This window comes from Stenella coeruleoalba (genome assembly GCF_951394435.1).
Source record: "Stenella coeruleoalba genome assembly, chromosome: 7".
Lineage (NCBI taxonomy): Eukaryota > Metazoa > Chordata > Mammalia > Artiodactyla > Delphinidae > Stenella > Stenella coeruleoalba.
In genome coordinates this window covers 88,781,211-88,798,336 of record NC_137153.1, presented here as the reverse complement: position 1 = coordinate 88,798,336, position 17,126 = coordinate 88,781,211, and the positions used below count along the sequence as shown (strand labels likewise).

The 17,126-nt window shown below is 41.0% G+C and overlaps 1 protein-coding gene across 2 annotated transcripts in view; it reads right to left on the bottom strand.

Annotated features, from left to right (window-relative positions):
* Positions 1 to 2,893: 2,893 nt before the first annotated feature.
* TDRD7 (tudor domain containing 7) overlaps positions 2,894 to 17,126 on the bottom strand; it is an 88,601-nt gene continuing 74,368 nt past the window's right edge. For both annotated transcript variants that reach the window (XM_079926414.1, XM_079926415.1), the window contains exons 13-17: positions 14,879 to 15,013; positions 12,509 to 12,619; positions 10,118 to 10,620; positions 5,878 to 6,038; positions 2,894 to 3,291 (exon numbers count right to left, since the gene is read on the bottom strand). In XM_079926414.1, the coding sequence (XP_079782540.1) occupies positions 3,071 to 3,291; positions 5,878 to 6,038; positions 10,118 to 10,620; positions 12,509 to 12,619; positions 14,879 to 15,013 (1,131 nt within the window). In that variant the 3' untranslated portion in view covers positions 2,894 to 3,070. The remainder of the gene's footprint in view (positions 3,292 to 5,877; positions 6,039 to 10,117; positions 10,621 to 12,508; positions 12,620 to 14,878; positions 15,014 to 17,126) is intronic.

The window sequence follows — 17,126 nt, the reverse complement described above, 5'->3', positions numbered from 1 at the left end:
CAAGGGGCATGTGCAATATATTTTTAAATAATGCAATGATTTAATATTTCAGATTTAAAATTTTAAACCCTTTTGTTGTGGAATCAAACATTTAAGAAAAGGGCATACAACATAACTGTGCAGGTTTAATAATTTTTATCATGAGAACACCTGCTGCAACCACCAAGTTAAGAAACAACACTGCCAGCAGCCCAGAAGCCAACCTGTGCCCTTCCGGGTCGTCACAACTCCCTCCTGAAGTTGACCACTTTCATGACTCTTTCGGTAATCACTTCCTTGCTTGCCTCTTTCCTCCATAGTTTATTTTCATTTGCGAAACTCTATGTTGTGAGATTAATCCGTGTTGGCTCACGTGACTGTAGTTTGTTTACTCTCTTTGCTGTAGAGGTTTCCATTGCATGAATATATCACAGTTTTTAGAAACATACATTTTACTATTAATGGACATGTAGGTTGTTTCTGGGTTTTAGCTATTACAAATAGTGCTGCTGTGAACATTCTTTACCAGTATCCTCCTGCACAAGCGCACACATCTTCAACACACTTGGAATTAACAAAAATGGAAACATTTTCACTATTCTGGCATATGAGCAGTATCTAATTGAGTTTTGAATTTGCATTTCCCTGTGTCCTAATGGGTTGAGCACCTTTTCATGTTGACTGGCCAGTTGGATTTCCTCTTCTGTAAAGTGTTTGTCCAAACGTATTGCCCATTTTGTTTCTGGATACTCTTTTGTTTATTGAATATATGTAATCTATTATTTTCCTCTGTGTATATATATATATATGTATGCGTGTATATATATATCCTCCAATCCGTGCTTTGCCTTTTCACCTTCATAATAACGTCTTTGATGAACAGGTGTTCTTCATTTTAATCTTGTCTAGTACAGTTGACCCTGAAACAACACAGGTTTGAACAGTGCAAGTCCACTTATAGATGGATTTTCTTCAATAGAAAATACTACAGTACTGCACCGTCTCTGGATGGTTGAATCTGAAGATGTGGAACCACAGACACGGAGGAACTGCATATAGGAGGGCTGACTGTGAAGTTACATGGGGATTTTCCACAGCAGGGAGGGTTGGTGCCCCTAAATGTCCTCCCCCCACCATGTTCAAGGGTCAACTGTATATCAATCTTTTCCTTTATTGTTAGCACTTTGTGCATCCAGTTTAAGACATCTTTCCTGCTCCTGGATTATAAAGGTATTTTCCTGGGTTATCTTCCTACAGTGGCCATTCATGTTTAGGCTTTCAGTCCACCTGGACTTGACTTTTGAATATGGTATGAGGTGGGGGGCAAGTCTCTCTGTCTGTCAAACTGTCCCAGCACCAGATTAACTTTTCAGTTACATCCACAACTAATTGCTTTATTTTAAAAAGTAATAGAAACATTCCTAAAGTTAGTGAAGTACAAACCACTTCTTTCTTATCTGTGGACAATTTGAAGATTTTTGTTGTTGTTGTTATTAGGGAAAGAAACCATTATAAAAAAACATTTACACTACTTTATTTCACTTAAACATTTGTGTGTCAGGATATTTTTACTTTATCATAAATGATTACTTAAATCACTGGCATGAACATTCCTGAATTTTGAATCACTTTAATTATAAATACTAAATATAAATTTTAAATAGCTGGAAAGACAATTTCAACACATTTTACATGAAAAACTTGAAACATCTGGTCTTTATTTTCTTTCCGTTCTTACTTTTCCTAGATGTTCTCAAATAAAAATAAGCAAATGACTAAAAACTTTTATCTCTGGCCTCGTCTTCTCCCCTTCTCTCCATATTTCCAATAGTTTATGCATATCTTCACACAGAGGTCTACTAGCTTAAATTCAGTATATGTTCAAAATCAAAAATTTAGGCTTCCCAGTCAAACTGAGTAAGGGCTCACCATCCTAGCGCTCACAAGAGCTGCTTGGGTGCATCTTTTCCCAACACCACATTCAGTGAGGTCACATTGTTAGCTGGAACGCAACAGCAGTAGGAACATTTACAACATGGGAATCGTCAGACACTACAAATCAAGGCTCACTCCCCGCATGACCGCCACACACCCACCAGAACCAGCTGTCAAACATTTACCGGGATATGACTGGATAGAGAGATGACTAAGACCCCTCCCTCCCTCAAGGAGCTCACAATCTAGTTGCGGTGACTGGCACAGACAACTAGTTATATGCTATGAAGGTCAGTGAGATCTGGGCAGCACGAGGGGCAGAGTCAAAGTACAGTGCAGTAGGAGGGGCACCAGGGAAGGCTTCATGGACAGACTGGGAGGTCAGGGAGGATACTGACAAACAAAAATGGTGGGGAGAAAATGAGCTGCAGTCTGAGGGAAAAGAATAAGAGTGGTCTGGAGGGAAGTGAGGCTTCCTTTAGAGTATCAGTAGTCCTAGATGAACATGCACGGGGTTTGGGAAGGTCCAGTGTGGCTGGCACAAGGAGTAGTAAACAGGGAGGTTGGGCAGGGAGACTGTAAAGGCCTGCGTTTTCAGTCCAGACTCTCTGGGCAATAAGCCACCCAAGATTTGGGGTGATCTGGGGTGATCAGGACGTGCTGGTTTGCCTGGGCTGTTCCTCCAGCAGCACCACTAGCAATGCTGATGGGCTAAAGACTCGGGAGAGACTTCACATGGTGTGGTGAGCACCTGCTTTGGGACCCATCACTACCCCAGGGTAGGGTTAAGTCACGGAATTCTCAGTCTAACTGGAGAAGAACCGAGCACCACAAGGAAGACAACATGAATAGAAAGGGAAACTCTTCACCTTAAGATCATAAAGCCTAGAAATGATAAGATAGTCAGTTTTTGTATTGATAAACATTTTATTCTAATATTATAGTAATAATTCAAGTGCAATTCTCTTTGAAAAGTCAACTCTGTTAAAACAAAACTTGTTAAATATCTTTCATCAAACACAAACATATTCTTTTCAATCCCGCACAGCAGTCAGAGCCATGTAGCAGAGGTAAGATTTTTTTTTTTTAAAGCCTACTACATTTTGTTATTGCTAAAAAAAATCTGAATTAGTTGTCAGGGTCTCAGAAGCAATGATTAATTGATTTTTGAAAGCTCTACCAGATACTCTGACATAAAATCATGAATCCAGATATCTGTGTCTGGCAGTGACGTGTCCACTAAATAGACCACTACTTTCCGGTCCCAAGGGTTAGTGTTTTCTATAACTGTCTGCACCAATGCCACCAGAGGTTTCTTCTCCACGTGATTTCGAAACACCATCGAAGCCTCCTCAGACCACTGGCTGCACTTCACTCCTAAGAGGAAGGGAGTTTGCAGATCAATGAGGGGTCAAATGAGCCTTTCTTTGACCAGTTATAATGGAAAACTATTTAAATAGTCCCAAAGTAGTTAAACACACCAGCTTAGACTTGCCTAACTGAAAAACAGATGCTGAAGAATCTTACAACAGTCTTGCTTACAGTTTTTCTATTCTGAATGGGGTTATTTCTGTAAACCTTCACTTACAGACACAAATTTCATTTGAGATTTAATCCTGTGATATAAAATGAAGTTATAATAATGACTGCCCATTTCCGTAAAGTATATGTAGATATAGACTGATGGAGAATGAAATATCAATATCAGTGACATTTCTCTTATTTACAGATTTTTTTCCCTGATGAACCAGATATAGTAAAAAAAAGAAAAGAAGAAGAAGAAGAATTAATACACTTAACAGTATTTTATTTTATTTGTGGTACGGGGGCCTCTCACTGTTGTGGCCTCTCCCGTTGCGGAGCACAGGCTCTGGACGCGCAGGCTCAGCAGCCATGGCTCACGGGCCCAGTCGCTCCGCGGCATGTGGGATCTTCCCGGACCGGGGCACGAACCCGTGTCCCCTGCATCGGCAGGCGAACTCTCAACCACTGCGCCAACAGGGAAGCCCAACAGTATTTTAAATTACATACATCACCATGGTAAAAGCACTGGAATGAAAGTCTGGAGACTCAGTTACTATTCCCAGCTCTTCCTCTATCAAATGGTATGATCGTGAGGAAACCAGTTGATTTCTCAGGCCTCAGTTTACTTCTTGTAAAATAAAGTGGTTGGACCAGATGAATTTTAAGTCCCATGCATTTCTAAATCCCCATGACTTTTAAACTTGAGAGCTCAAGTTAGAGAATTCTGAATTAGGTTTTAAAACAAAACTGAGACAAGAATATGTATTTTTCAAGAAGTATTATTAACTAACATAAATTAAGTTCACATATGTTAGATTAGATATATAAATTATGCCCCATAGTGATGAAGGTCTGGGAGTTCCACATATAATTTAAAAGACTTTTCGGTGTAGTGAGTGGGCTAAATTCTTTGATTACTAAGAATTTCCCATGAGAGAAGCCTAGAACTGTCTGTAAGCTGCTGCTTCGGTGACTGTAACAGAGCCTGAGCCTCCCAGCACTGGCACGAATTCAGTGAAATGAAGCAGCTGTAGAGTCCCCTGCACAGGGAACACCAGTGACTGTGGCCACGAAGCCGGGGTGGGGATGATGGGGCCATGCGATCCTCCCTCACGGAGATCCCTTCACTGGGCCGTTTGATTGTCATGTTTAACAAAATGTGTTGTTAGAAAAACCTGAATGTTAAAAAGTGAAAATGAAAAATGTAGCCATTAATTCTGAAGAAACCATTTAGAAGTTTGAGTTCAAAGCAGATCAGTGGTAGTCATGCCATGTGTAAGATGCCATTTTTGGTTCATATCTGTCTACCATGGGAGTTTCCTTTGAGTTCTAGTAGGAGACACAAAGAAACTGGAAAATACTTCAAATAAGGCAATCTCTCTCTCGCTCTCTTTCTACCTATCTATCTACATATATATATCTTCAATAAACGCTGTCAATAAGAAGAATTTATATACATAATTTCTCTCATTTCTGAGATCAAGTCAGTTCTGCCACTGCTAAGTGTATGGGGTGAGCGGGGGGTGAGGAATGAGGGTTGCACATGTGGTCATAACTTGCCCTATCCCAGCAGAGCAGGACCTCCACACAACTGGAGGTGTCGGCACCCCTCAGCCCTCTTGGCCTCCGCACCCTCTGCTCACGGCGACAGCTCTCTGGGTGGAGTTTCAGCTAGGCACCCATGCTACCTACTGGTAGAGGGCACACAGATATCTGCACTGCCTTCACAGAAGATAAAACAAATCTCATCAGACAGTATCATAAAGAAGTACCACTCTACACCTATTAACTCAGCTCCTCAGATTTTATGACAGTCAACAGGCTGGTGTGAGTGTGGTGAAATCACACACTTGTGTGTTGTTAGTTGCGATGCAAGTGGAAACTGATTTGGCCATGAAAATGGTCATATTCTACGAGCCAGGAATGTTTTATAATTGTGAAAGTCCATTACGTAGATGCATTATAATTCCTGCAATAAATTATGAAATCTTAATCGCGCAATGTTCTCCTGTTGGTTATTTGTCTCATTGTTTCCATTTGCTTGTTTTGGCTAATATATGTAGCTGTGGGTTTTTTTCCTCAATACTACAATAAAAGTGTAAACAACCTAAATGTTCAACAATAGGGAAACAATGATTAAACAGAATATTTTGCAGCTATTAAAAATTGTTATCAGGACCATCAAACAACCACCCAAAAAGCAATAGTGTGAAAGCAGAATGCAATACTGTACCTGTATGAAGATTACAGTTTTAGAAAAATACTCATACATGAAACCAGGGACAGAAAGGAATATGGAAAAACAGAAATAGATATAGTGGAAGGGCATGACCTTGAGAGATCATTAAAAATTATCAATAGGCCAATGATTCTGTACCCAGGACAAAACGACAATATATACTACTATTGTGTCATGAGTCCAAATTCCCCAGAAGTTACCTGCTAGTTGAGCTGTGACTGCTTGAAACGGCAGCTTTCGGAACATGTCCACCAGGGGCTGCACTTTTCTTATGTTGACTAATTCGTGCTTGCCATAGTCCAGCTCATACACGGACACCAGTCCATTGGTCAGGATTCCTTTTAAAAGCACCCTGTACCACCTAGATGTGCATTGGAGTAAAAAGGAAGAAAAAAACGCACAAAGTCAACACCTGCTTTAAGGGCAACATTTTTTGATAAAAAGGAAAATTAATACAAATGTTATTTACTAAAATATAAAACTATGCTGTTGTAGAAGTTTTTAAAGAGACTGCTTCTTCTTTTCCAAAGGTTACTATTCTCTGCTTTGTCACTGGCTCATTTGATGCAATTTGTTCACTCAATACCCTTTTACAGGCCTCACGGAGCTAATAAAGGAAAACCACCACTAAGCAGGAGGAAACAGTGCTACAGAGCACAATCAGGACAAGGCTGGCAGATCCCTTCACTTTGATGGGGAGACAGGAAATGGCCATACTATGGGGACAAGGTCCATGTGTGGAAGATGGAAAGAGAGAAGCAAGCGGGACCAGGTATGGAGAATGCATTAATTCAGGGACTTCCAGGCAAGATACTTTAGGGCTATCCAGGTAGCATCTGGACCAAAGGTCTGGAGCTCAGGAGAATGGCTGAAGCAGCAGATACAGATTAGAGTTGGTAGGGGGGAAGGTCATCAAAATAAAGGTAGTTTATGAAGCTATGAGAGAGAATGAGAATGCTTCAGTAGAGAATGTTTGAAAAAAAGTGAAGCGAGGACAGAATCCTGGGAAACACAAAAATTTAAGGCAAAAGAAGGTTACCCAGTAAAAGGAGACTGAGGAATAGAAGGTAGGTGGCAGCAGGAGGTCCTGAAAAGAGTGATGCTGCAGAAACCAAGAGACAAGTAGTGTAAAGCATTCCATGTTACAGGGAGGTCAACTAGGATTGAGTTAGCAGAAGCCACTGGACTCGGTAATGAGCTCTATATCTTTAATAAGAATGGTTTCGGGACTTCCCTGGTGGTGTAGTGGTTCAGAATCCACCTGCCAATGCAGGGGACACGGGTTCGATCCCAGGTCCAGGAAGATCCCACGTGCCGCGGAGCAACTAAGCCCGTGCGCCACAACTACTGAGCCTGTGCTCCAGAGCCCGCGAGCCACAACTATTGAGCCCTCGTGCCACAGCTACTGAGGCCCGCGTGCCTAGAGCCCGTGCTCTGCAACATGAGAAGCCACTGCAGTGAGAAGCCTGCTCACTGCAACGAAGAGTAGCCCCCGCTCACCGCAATTATAGAAAGACCATGTGCAGCAACAAACACCCAGTGCAGCCAAAAATAAATAAAATAAACTTATTAAAAAAAAAAGCTTTCCATATGTGGAAATGTCAGTATGGTGCAGGTTGCTAATTCATATAAGTGTAAAAGGAGATAAAAACATTTGGTTTCCACCAATATCACTGTCTTTAAACTGTACAAGGCAAATGATTGATGGTCTGTGCTTTTAGTCTATAAATAAGAGGTACAGAGCTGTGAGGAGAGAACCATCAGGAAACCTATGTGTTGCATTTCTATTTAGCTTTCAACTTTCAAAACTAAGAGCTTAAATAAAGGCTTCAGTTTTGACGACATTACCAATTTCAGTGCAAGGCTACATGTGGATCACCTGGAGAGTTTACTTAAAACACAGATTCTGGGGTTCTACTACCAGAGATTCTGACTCAGGAGGCCTGGGGTGAGGAAGGGGAATCTGCATTTTTAATAGGCTGCCCAGGTTATTCTTAAATTGGGATAGATTTGGAAATCACTGTAAATCAAAACTGTACCTGAAATTCCTAAATCTTAACTTACCAGAGCTGGGAACAAGGTTTAGTAAATAGTCCTGGGTTGTAAGCAAGACAGAAGCTCTGAACACTTTACATTGATTCAGTTCATAAAGTTTCAAAAAATATCAGATAATCTGTTCCCATATATAAGACATCCCTTGATTATCTGGGACAAATTAACTGATTAACGCCCCAGAGTCCTGAGGCAGAACTGTTCAATCCATGGGGGAGTAGGGGTGGAGTCTGAAGTCCCACACTACAGATCTCCGGTGTTCAGAGATCTTCACATGATCCTTCCCTCCAAGTGGCACCTCCCCACCACTAATCATCATCAATCTGCTCCTCAGGTAAGGGTTAGCATTAGCTTGGCTTTAACTGAGATTAAACTATCCAATAACAAAGAGTTCTGATGAGGCAAATTGGAACCCATTTATGCTTATGATTGTAAATAACATGACATAGTAAAAATATTTTTTAAAGATGAAAAGCTTATGACATATAAGTTGAATGCTTTTTAGAATGAGAGCTATTATACTTTTCACTTTTAAGTGTTGAAAATTAGTTTTTTTCCTCCCATAAAAATAACAAAATTTTATAAATGCCTGTACTTGCTATCTTAAGAATGAATGAGGGGCTTCCCTGGTGGCGCAGTGGTTGAGAGTCCGCCTGCCGATGCAGGGGACACGGGTTCGTGCCCCGGTTTGGGAAGATCCCACATGCCGCGGAGCGGCTGGGCCCGTGAGCCTTGGCCGCTGAGCCTGCGTGTCCGGAGCCTGTGCTCTGCAACGGGAGAGGCCACAGCAGGGAGAGGCCACAGCAGTGAGAGGCCCACGTACCGCAAAACAAACAAACAAAGAATGAATGAAAGCATTTTATAGAAAAAAAATAAGCAGTTGACCTTTCAAGTTGAGTTTTGGGGGGTGTGTATGTATGTCTGTGTGTTGGGACAGGGAGGGTAGGGGGAGAGATTGTTCTTTTTGTTCAGCATTGTCAAATAAGCTGGCACATTTCCCCTAAGAAAGCTGGCAAAGGGAAGGGGGAGCGGGGAGCTTGTGCCATTGTCCAGGGCTTCCCGGAGTGAGTGTATAGCTTGAGGAACTTGGGCTTCCTTGGGTTGGAACCAGCACATCCTGGGGGCTTCAGGAGAGGAGAGTGTGGATCCAAATGTGCAAACGTGAGAAAACAGACTGAAAGTGCTAAAACAAATGTAAGGAATTATGATTCTCACTGTCCAAAGGCCAAAGAGCAGTGAAATAGGCACTGTTGCACCTTATAAAGGGTGCCACAAGCTCTCTAGAAAGAAACTGACTGCATATATCAAAAATCCTGTAATCTTTAAACAAGTGACTTCTCTTCTAGGAATCTATCTCATAAATACATAATCAGAGAGCCAAACAAAGATTTAAGTTCAACATTATTTGTAACAGTGAAAAATCTGGGAGAAAAAAACCTACAAAAGAAAGTGATAAGTAAATTATGATTTCTCTATATGATGGAATATTTAGCCATTAAAATGTTTATGAAGAAATCTCATCACATGGAAAAGTGTTCACAGAATTATGTTAAGTGAAAAAGTTTAACTTTTAACAAGGGTTTATGTTGGTTGATGGACTTTGTTTTCTTATACTTTTTTTTTTTTTTTTTTTTTTGCGGTACGCGGGCCTCTCACTGTTGTGGCCTCTCCCGTCGCGGAGCACAGGCTCCGGACGCACAGGCTCAGTGGCCATGGCTCACGGGCCTAGCAGCTCCGCGGCATGTGGGATCTTCCCGGACCGGGGCACGAATCCACATCCCCAGCATCGGCAGGCAGACTCTAAACTACTGCGCCACCAGGGTAGCCCTAAACATTTTATTTTATTTATTTATTTATTTTTGCGGTACGCGGGCCTCTCACTGCTGTGGCCTCTCCCGTCGCGGAGCACAGGCTCTAGACGCGCAGGCTCAGCGGCCATGGCTCACGGGCCCAGCCGCTCCGCGGCATGTGGGATCCTCCCGGACCAGGGCACGAACCCGCGTCCCCTGCATCGGCAGGCGGACCCCCAACCACCGCGCCACCAGGGAAGCCCCTAAACATTTTATTTTTAAAATTTAGAAAGTCATTAAATAAAAGACATTATTTCTTAAATAAAAAAATATTTTTCTCATAGGAAAGTAGAAAAAATATTTAAACATTCACTTTAGATATAATGAGGTTTTTAACAGCACTAGGGTCATTAGATTTTTAGATAAATGGCATCATTTTAAATATTAGAAAATTGCACAATTCATTGGTCTCATTTCACATTCAAAATTCCCATTTGTGCAGTTCCAAGTCCCCCTGCAGGGATTAAGGACTCTTGGTATCATTCTACACGTTTTTCTTAGGAGGAGAATAAAAGGCTCTGTCTGTCCAAGGACCTACTTATTTTCCACTTTTGCAGCATACACTTGGTCTTTCTCCACTGCCACATGGCGCTCCTCAGACACACTGTAATAAAGAATCATCTCTTCCATCAGAACTTCCAGCTTATGTATCTCTTGCCACGGCTGGACGACAAAGTAGCCCGGGTGACAGGCCACTGGCACATACACATCCATGTGTTCCCCTGGCTTGGACAAGTGGACAGGAGGTGGCAGCTCCTCCATGGAGAAAGAGCTAGTATGGTCTACCAACGACTTTTTGAGGATATCCGAGAGGCTCTTTCTGAAATTCTCTCCAGTGTTGCCCACAATGGAGGTGTTCGCACTCTTGCTGTTGGGGGAGCTAGCTCCGCTGGATATGGCACTCAGAAACACATCCTTCTGATGCTTCCACAAGTCTGCGTTTGTGATCTGGCGATTGATACTGCGGTGAGGGTCGGGGAAGTTCTTGGGGGTAAATAAATAAATATGTGCCATCCCTCTGGTTTCATCCACTTTTGTCACCTTTGGAAAACACACAAAACCAACTTAAAGAAATCCAAGTTCACGCTGAATTCTGAGATGGTTATAATATTAACTTTAAATATTATAAAACAGCATTTTGCAAAGAACCCAACTTGCTAAAATCATTTTATTTGAGGTCAGATGAATTATCTAGCACAGCTGTAGCAATGAATAAGCTCGTAGGTCCAAGTAGTCTAGAAACCAGTGGCAAGCTTGTGGAAATGAAAAATTTACTAACCTCTAAAAACTGAGAATATCTATGACTGGCTAGAGGTCATTATCACTGAGAGGAAGTGATTCTATATATCATGATTAATTTTTTTATATTAATGACATGTTAAAACACTCAAGAAAGAGTAACCCAATGAACCCCCATGTGCTCATCATCCAACTTCAACAATAAAAAATAATAAAAACGGCAAAATGTCCTGTAAGAATTCTGCTTAATGCTGGTGTACTCTCAGACAGGGAAGGGAAAGAAAAAGCTTTGACCTTCACCATACCCTTTGGGATCTTTGGTCCAAAGTCCTTGTTTGGTCCTAATATCTGCTCTCACTCCTCTCCCTTTCCCCCAGTTACATGAGAGGAGAGGGACCTTGGGAGAAAAAGAGGAAGAAAGCTCCACTGAATAGGCCAAAATTATAGTCACCACCTTGCACCTTTCGCCCAGGAGACCTTTCTGTCAGAGGGGTGAATGTCTGTATGGGAGCACCACACGTTGATAACTGGACTGTGTGTCCCAAAGGGCTGGGTGACTGTTAATTCTTCTCATCAGCTCCTCTGGTTTATCTCAGGAATAACAAAAATGAGACACTTCTAGCCGCATCTATCTTTTACCAAATTGGGCTAGAAATGAAAGGCAGGAACACAGGCATGAAGACAAGGAGACACCAGCAAGGCAATCCTTCTAAAGTAATTTACTTTAAAAGCTTTTCTCCTAGCAAGAGGAGTCTATTTAAATTCATTCTTTGGAGGGCTAATGAAGTACTGACTGCTAATTCATTTTGATATTTATGGTACAGAAACACCGTTTCAAAAATCAACCATTAAAAAGATTTTTATTGACTACCCAATACCCTGGCTTTAGGAGCTGAAAATGTAGCTGAGAAAACAAAACTCATGTGGCAATTGAAGAATATAAAATGGTATATAACTGTGTGATTGCACATGACAAACCCTAGAGGAGAATCAAGACAGGAAAATCAGTGTGGGCTCGAATAAGTGAGAGGTCTTCACGAAGATATTTCTCAAGGACATTTCAGTGCTAACATTGTTAAATACTTATATAAAATGATAACACTATTTACATCAGTTAAAATAGAGAAATATTATCTTACATTTCTATTCTTGGAAATATGAGCAGTGTTTTTGATATGAAGATGCAAGAGTGTGAAAAAGAAACACGCTAGTGAAAGAAATAAAGCAGTTTAAATAAGTTTTAGGAAGAGACAAAAACCAAGATTACAAGCAAATATTTGTTTATAATCCATTTTACTTTAGGGATAAAAGAAAGAAATACCGGACTTATTTAAATGGTCTTTAGAAACATTTATCAAGAGATACATGGTCCTCTGTTGCAGACTTAACTCCTTATCATGGAGCAAAATAGGAGCACAGAACTACCTGCTACCTTATTAATAATCAAAAAATTATATAAAGGGTTTAAAAGTAACACTGGAGATATAGGATAAATTCTTAAATAAAAATTAAACCATCAGATATCTTATAGCTACACATGTAACCAACCTCCTGACTATAAAAGTGTGTCGGAAGTAAAAGCATCAGTTTACAGTAAGATAAAATTCTTTCACAAAAACAAGTGGGGAAAAAAAAAGTGAGTCCTTCTGGCTGACAGCCCCCTTTTATCAAGACCAATAAGATAACTAACCTTAATGCTACAGTCTGAGCAATTCAAAACAGAATCTCTTAGCCAAAGCACAGCATCTGGTGTCCACATGCCAATAGACTGTGGAAGATCTGCTAAACAGCACTTTATAGCCTGAAAAGAAAACACAACGGAAAAGAGGACACGCCATCTTAAAATAGGTACTTATGAGTAGTGTCAATATTATTTTCCTACAAGTCAAATGTTGCCAAGGTAGAGAGCAAGCAACAGCAATAGCTAATAATGACAATCACAGTTCTCGGGCTGGAGCATCTGCTATGTTCCTGATCTATTTATATTACTACCATTGTCTTTACTCCTATCATGAACCAGGGTTATACCAGGCACTTCACATACTTCTCACCCTACAATACTTCTGCATGGCAGGCCAGTGTTGTGATCTCATTTTACAGACGGTGAAACAGACTCAGAGATACTAACCTGTGTAAGATCACAAAGTCGTGAAGACAAGATTGGGACTTATATCTAGGTCTTCCCTTTATGCCCAACTAAAAAAAAAATGAAATGTCATTTGGATGAAATCTGACTCCTGTTGTAAAAATCTCTGTGGAGGCTTCCGGCTGAATGAAGCATTTGCTGAGTACCCCAGGCATTTGTACTTACCTTTTGAAGGAGGTTGTAATGAGAATCAAGCAGGGAAAGAAAAACTAAAACCCAGTGACACCTAAAAGCCTCATTTTCCCTGATGCTTTTTACCTCCCACCATCACTGCACAAGCTTCTGCAGAATGGCTACATCAGGGAGGAAAAGGTAACCCCAGGGACTCCCTCCAGTCTCATGGGAGCCTTTGAATTGATGGAGGCAATTTTATGCAGGAGATGCAACTTACTTCCAGGATTCCTAGATTTCTTCTTTCCTCTCTGAGCCCCAACCTCCCTGTCGTACACCCTCCCTTCATCCTTGGGGGCTCCAAGTCTCCCACTGTGCCCCCTGCATGAGGTACCTTTCTGGGTGGGGAGGAGGTCACTTAGAGCAAAGAGAGCAGACTCTACTAGTGCAGGTGCCAGGTGGGCAAAGAGGGAGTGAGGCAGGCCAGCTGGGGCCTGCGCACTGGAGAGCACAAGCCCTGCAGAGGAGAACGTCACTTCCCAAGCTCCCACAGAGCACTGTGCCATAAAGGGGACTGCTCAATAGAGTCATGTTTTCTAGTTGGTCAAGAGAAGCTAGAAGCAGACAACTAATTCACATTTTAAAACACTATACGAGCCAAGGGCCCAGATCCAATATTCATGGGTCAGCCTTGGCCAACAGGCCATCAGTTTGCTACTCTGAACCTCTTGGGGAGATGCTGTTAGCCAGAGGCTTGCCCTAGCTTGTTTTAAAGGTTCCCCCAACTTCGCATCTATCAAATAAAAAATCCAGATAAGATTAATAGAAAAAATTAGAGTGGCTTTTACCAAGAAAGTACACCTGTGTAATTTTCAGACAGTCAGAAGCAGTGGGACAGATCACCCATCTCCTCCAGCCCTGGAAACCTTTTCTAGGTAAGGCTGGCCCTAGATGGATGTTCTAACAAGGGGTACAGAGGCCAGAGGTGTTATCAAGTGAAAGCACTTAAAGGTCTAACAATTTTCAATATTATGCTGAGCAGCAATAAGAAAAAATGTGATTCTGAAAATTGGCTTGAACTCAAGTTAAACAGCTTCTCTGTAATAGTCATTTTAGGAAAGGCAACAGTGACTGCAGTGAGAGAAATTATAAAAGCCATGCTAATTATGGTCAAGTACTTTTTATTCACTGAGTTTTGATACATAAGAAATCTTCCGGTAAATATAGGTCAAGGGGCCCCTTGAAATTATAGAATGTTGAACAATTTTATTTTCAAAGCATGATGGATTTCTGTACAAACTCTACTTCCCCTAAGTAGGAAATAGCTATTAATAATTTTAATTAATTCAAAATAATTCAAACTTCTTATCATCTTGAATTTTTATCAAGAGAGGAAGGATAGACTGAAGTTAATCTTTTCACTAAAATCTATGAGGAGAAGGTTAAATATAAACATATATCCGAAGAGAATGGTTACCTAATTAAATTAAGAACTCTGGAAGTAAATATTTACATATAATATCCTGAAACTGTGTAGAAGCCAGCACTGGCATCTAATTATTAAAGTGGAACCTCTAACTGGACAATATAGCCTGATGACTCAACATGCTTGAAAACAAACATTTATCAAACAATATTCTGTAAGTCTCACTGGTCTTCTTGTCTAAGTGAGCCACCATTTGGATCATTTCCAATTTTGTTAAACTCAATCATCATCAAAAACTGAGAGAGCATCTCACAATGTGATTATGAACACATCCAAATCCCTTTCAGCCAATCTCCTAGGCTTGTAACATATACTACCTGAGGTGGTACTGCAATCATTTCTTGGAGAAACCGAGGGGGAATTTCCCTGAGCTCGGACACTTTCACAGACGTCACAGTGCCAGAATCCAGGAATTGAACATCAAGAGCCCGGCTGCTGTGAACATTCGTAATCTGCAATGAGACAAGTGTTGGCTGATTTATTAGCATATCCAAAAGGCCACAATGCTTCTGTGCAATTACATTTTGTACAGCTCTAAAATGCAAATAAAAAGCAACAAAAACTATCAGTGCTGATTGAATTTTCTCTTATTTTAAAATGTACTTATTTACCAAATAGATATTTTTATAGTAGAATTGATTTCAACATCTTGCTGTTAATTCATAAATATAGTAATAATTACTATGTTTTCAATTCTAGGATACTACTGATTGTAAAACAATTTGATACATTATTATATACTGCTGATCGTAAGATACAGTCTGTTCTCCAAAGTATTAGGATGTGAGGAAAAAAAAAAATACTGTGTCTTAGCAATGAAGAAATAATAGAGAGAATTCAGAGACAGAATTTTACTTGTAGTAGGTAAATATTATGTGTTTTTGTTTTTTACAGTTAAACTTGGTCTTTTTAAAAATTAATTTATTTTTGGCTACATTGGGTCTTCATTGCTGCACGCGGGCTTCCTCTAGTTGCGGCGAGTGGGGGCTAATCTTCGTTGCAGTGCGCGGGCATCTCATTGCGGTGGCTTCTCTTGTTGCGGAACACGGGCTCTAGGTGTGCGGGCTAACTAGTTGTGGCTTGCGGGCTCTAGAGTGCGGGCTCAGTAGTTGCGGCTCGTGGGTTCTAGAGCCCAGGCTCAGTAGTTGTGGTGCACGGGCTTAGACGCTCTGCGGCATGTGGGATCATCCTGGACCAGGGCTTGAACCCGTGTCCCCTGCATTGGCAGGCGAATTCTTAACCACTGCGCCACCAGGGAGGTCCCAATACTATGTATTTTTAAAACATAACACATTTTGGTATTTTATAGCTTAGTCAGAAAGCCCAATGATACTTTGTGTCATTTGTCAAAAATGGGAACATCATTAATCATTAGAGAAATGCAAATCAAAACTACAATGAGATATCATCTCACACCGGTCAGAATGGCCATCATCAAAAAATCTACAAACAATAAATGCTGGAGAGGGTGTGGAGAAAAGGGAACCCTCTTGCACTGTTGGTGGGAATGTAAATTGATACAGCCACTATGGAGAACAGTATGGAGGTTCCTTAAAGAACTAAAAGTAGAATTACCATATGACCCAGCAATCCCACTACTGGGCATATACCCAGAGAAAACCATAATTCAAAAAGACACATGCACCCCAATGTTCATTGCAGCACTATTTACAATAGCCAGGACATGGAAGCAACCTAAGTGTCCATCAACAGATGAATGGATAAAGAAGATGTGGCACATATATACAATGGAATATTACTCAGCCATAAAAAGGAACAAAACTGAGTTATTTGTAGTGAGGTGGATGGACCTAGAGACTGTCATACAGAGTGAAGTAAGTCAGAGAGAGAAAAACAAATACTGTATGCTAACACATATATATGGAATCTAAAAAAAAAGAAAGAAAAAAGAAAAAAATGGTCAGAAAAACCTAGGGGCAAGACGGAAATAAAGACGCAGACCTACTAGAGAATGGACTTGAGGATACGGGGAGGGGGAAGGGTAAGCTGGGACAAAGTGAGAGAGTGGCATGGACATATATACACTATCAAACGTAAAACAGCTAGCTAGTGGGAAGCAGCCGCATAGCACAGGGAGATCAGCTCAGTGCCTTGTGACCACCTAGGGGGGTGGGATAGGGAGGGTGGGAGGGAGGGAGATGCAATAGGGAAGAGATATGGGGATATATGTATATGTATAACTGATTCACTTTGTTATAAAGCAGAAACTAACACACCATTGTAAAGCAATTATACTCCAATAAAGATGTTTAAAAAAAAATGGGTAAGTTACACACTGAATCAAAGCAATAATTACCTACCTGTGGCCAAATGGCAAGAACACAATGTAAGATTCTGGATGCACCTTTAAATGCCACAATCTCCCCTAATATGCCCCTAAAATGCCATTGTGACACTTGCCATTGTTAAATATTTACAGTGGCCAAATATAGCCCCATGGAGGTGGTTATCTGGGCTGAGATCTCACGCCTACAACTGCACTAACTGCTACCTAAGCGTGGTGGTGCCTTCGGTATGATGACTGTTGAGAACTGGGCCACTTTC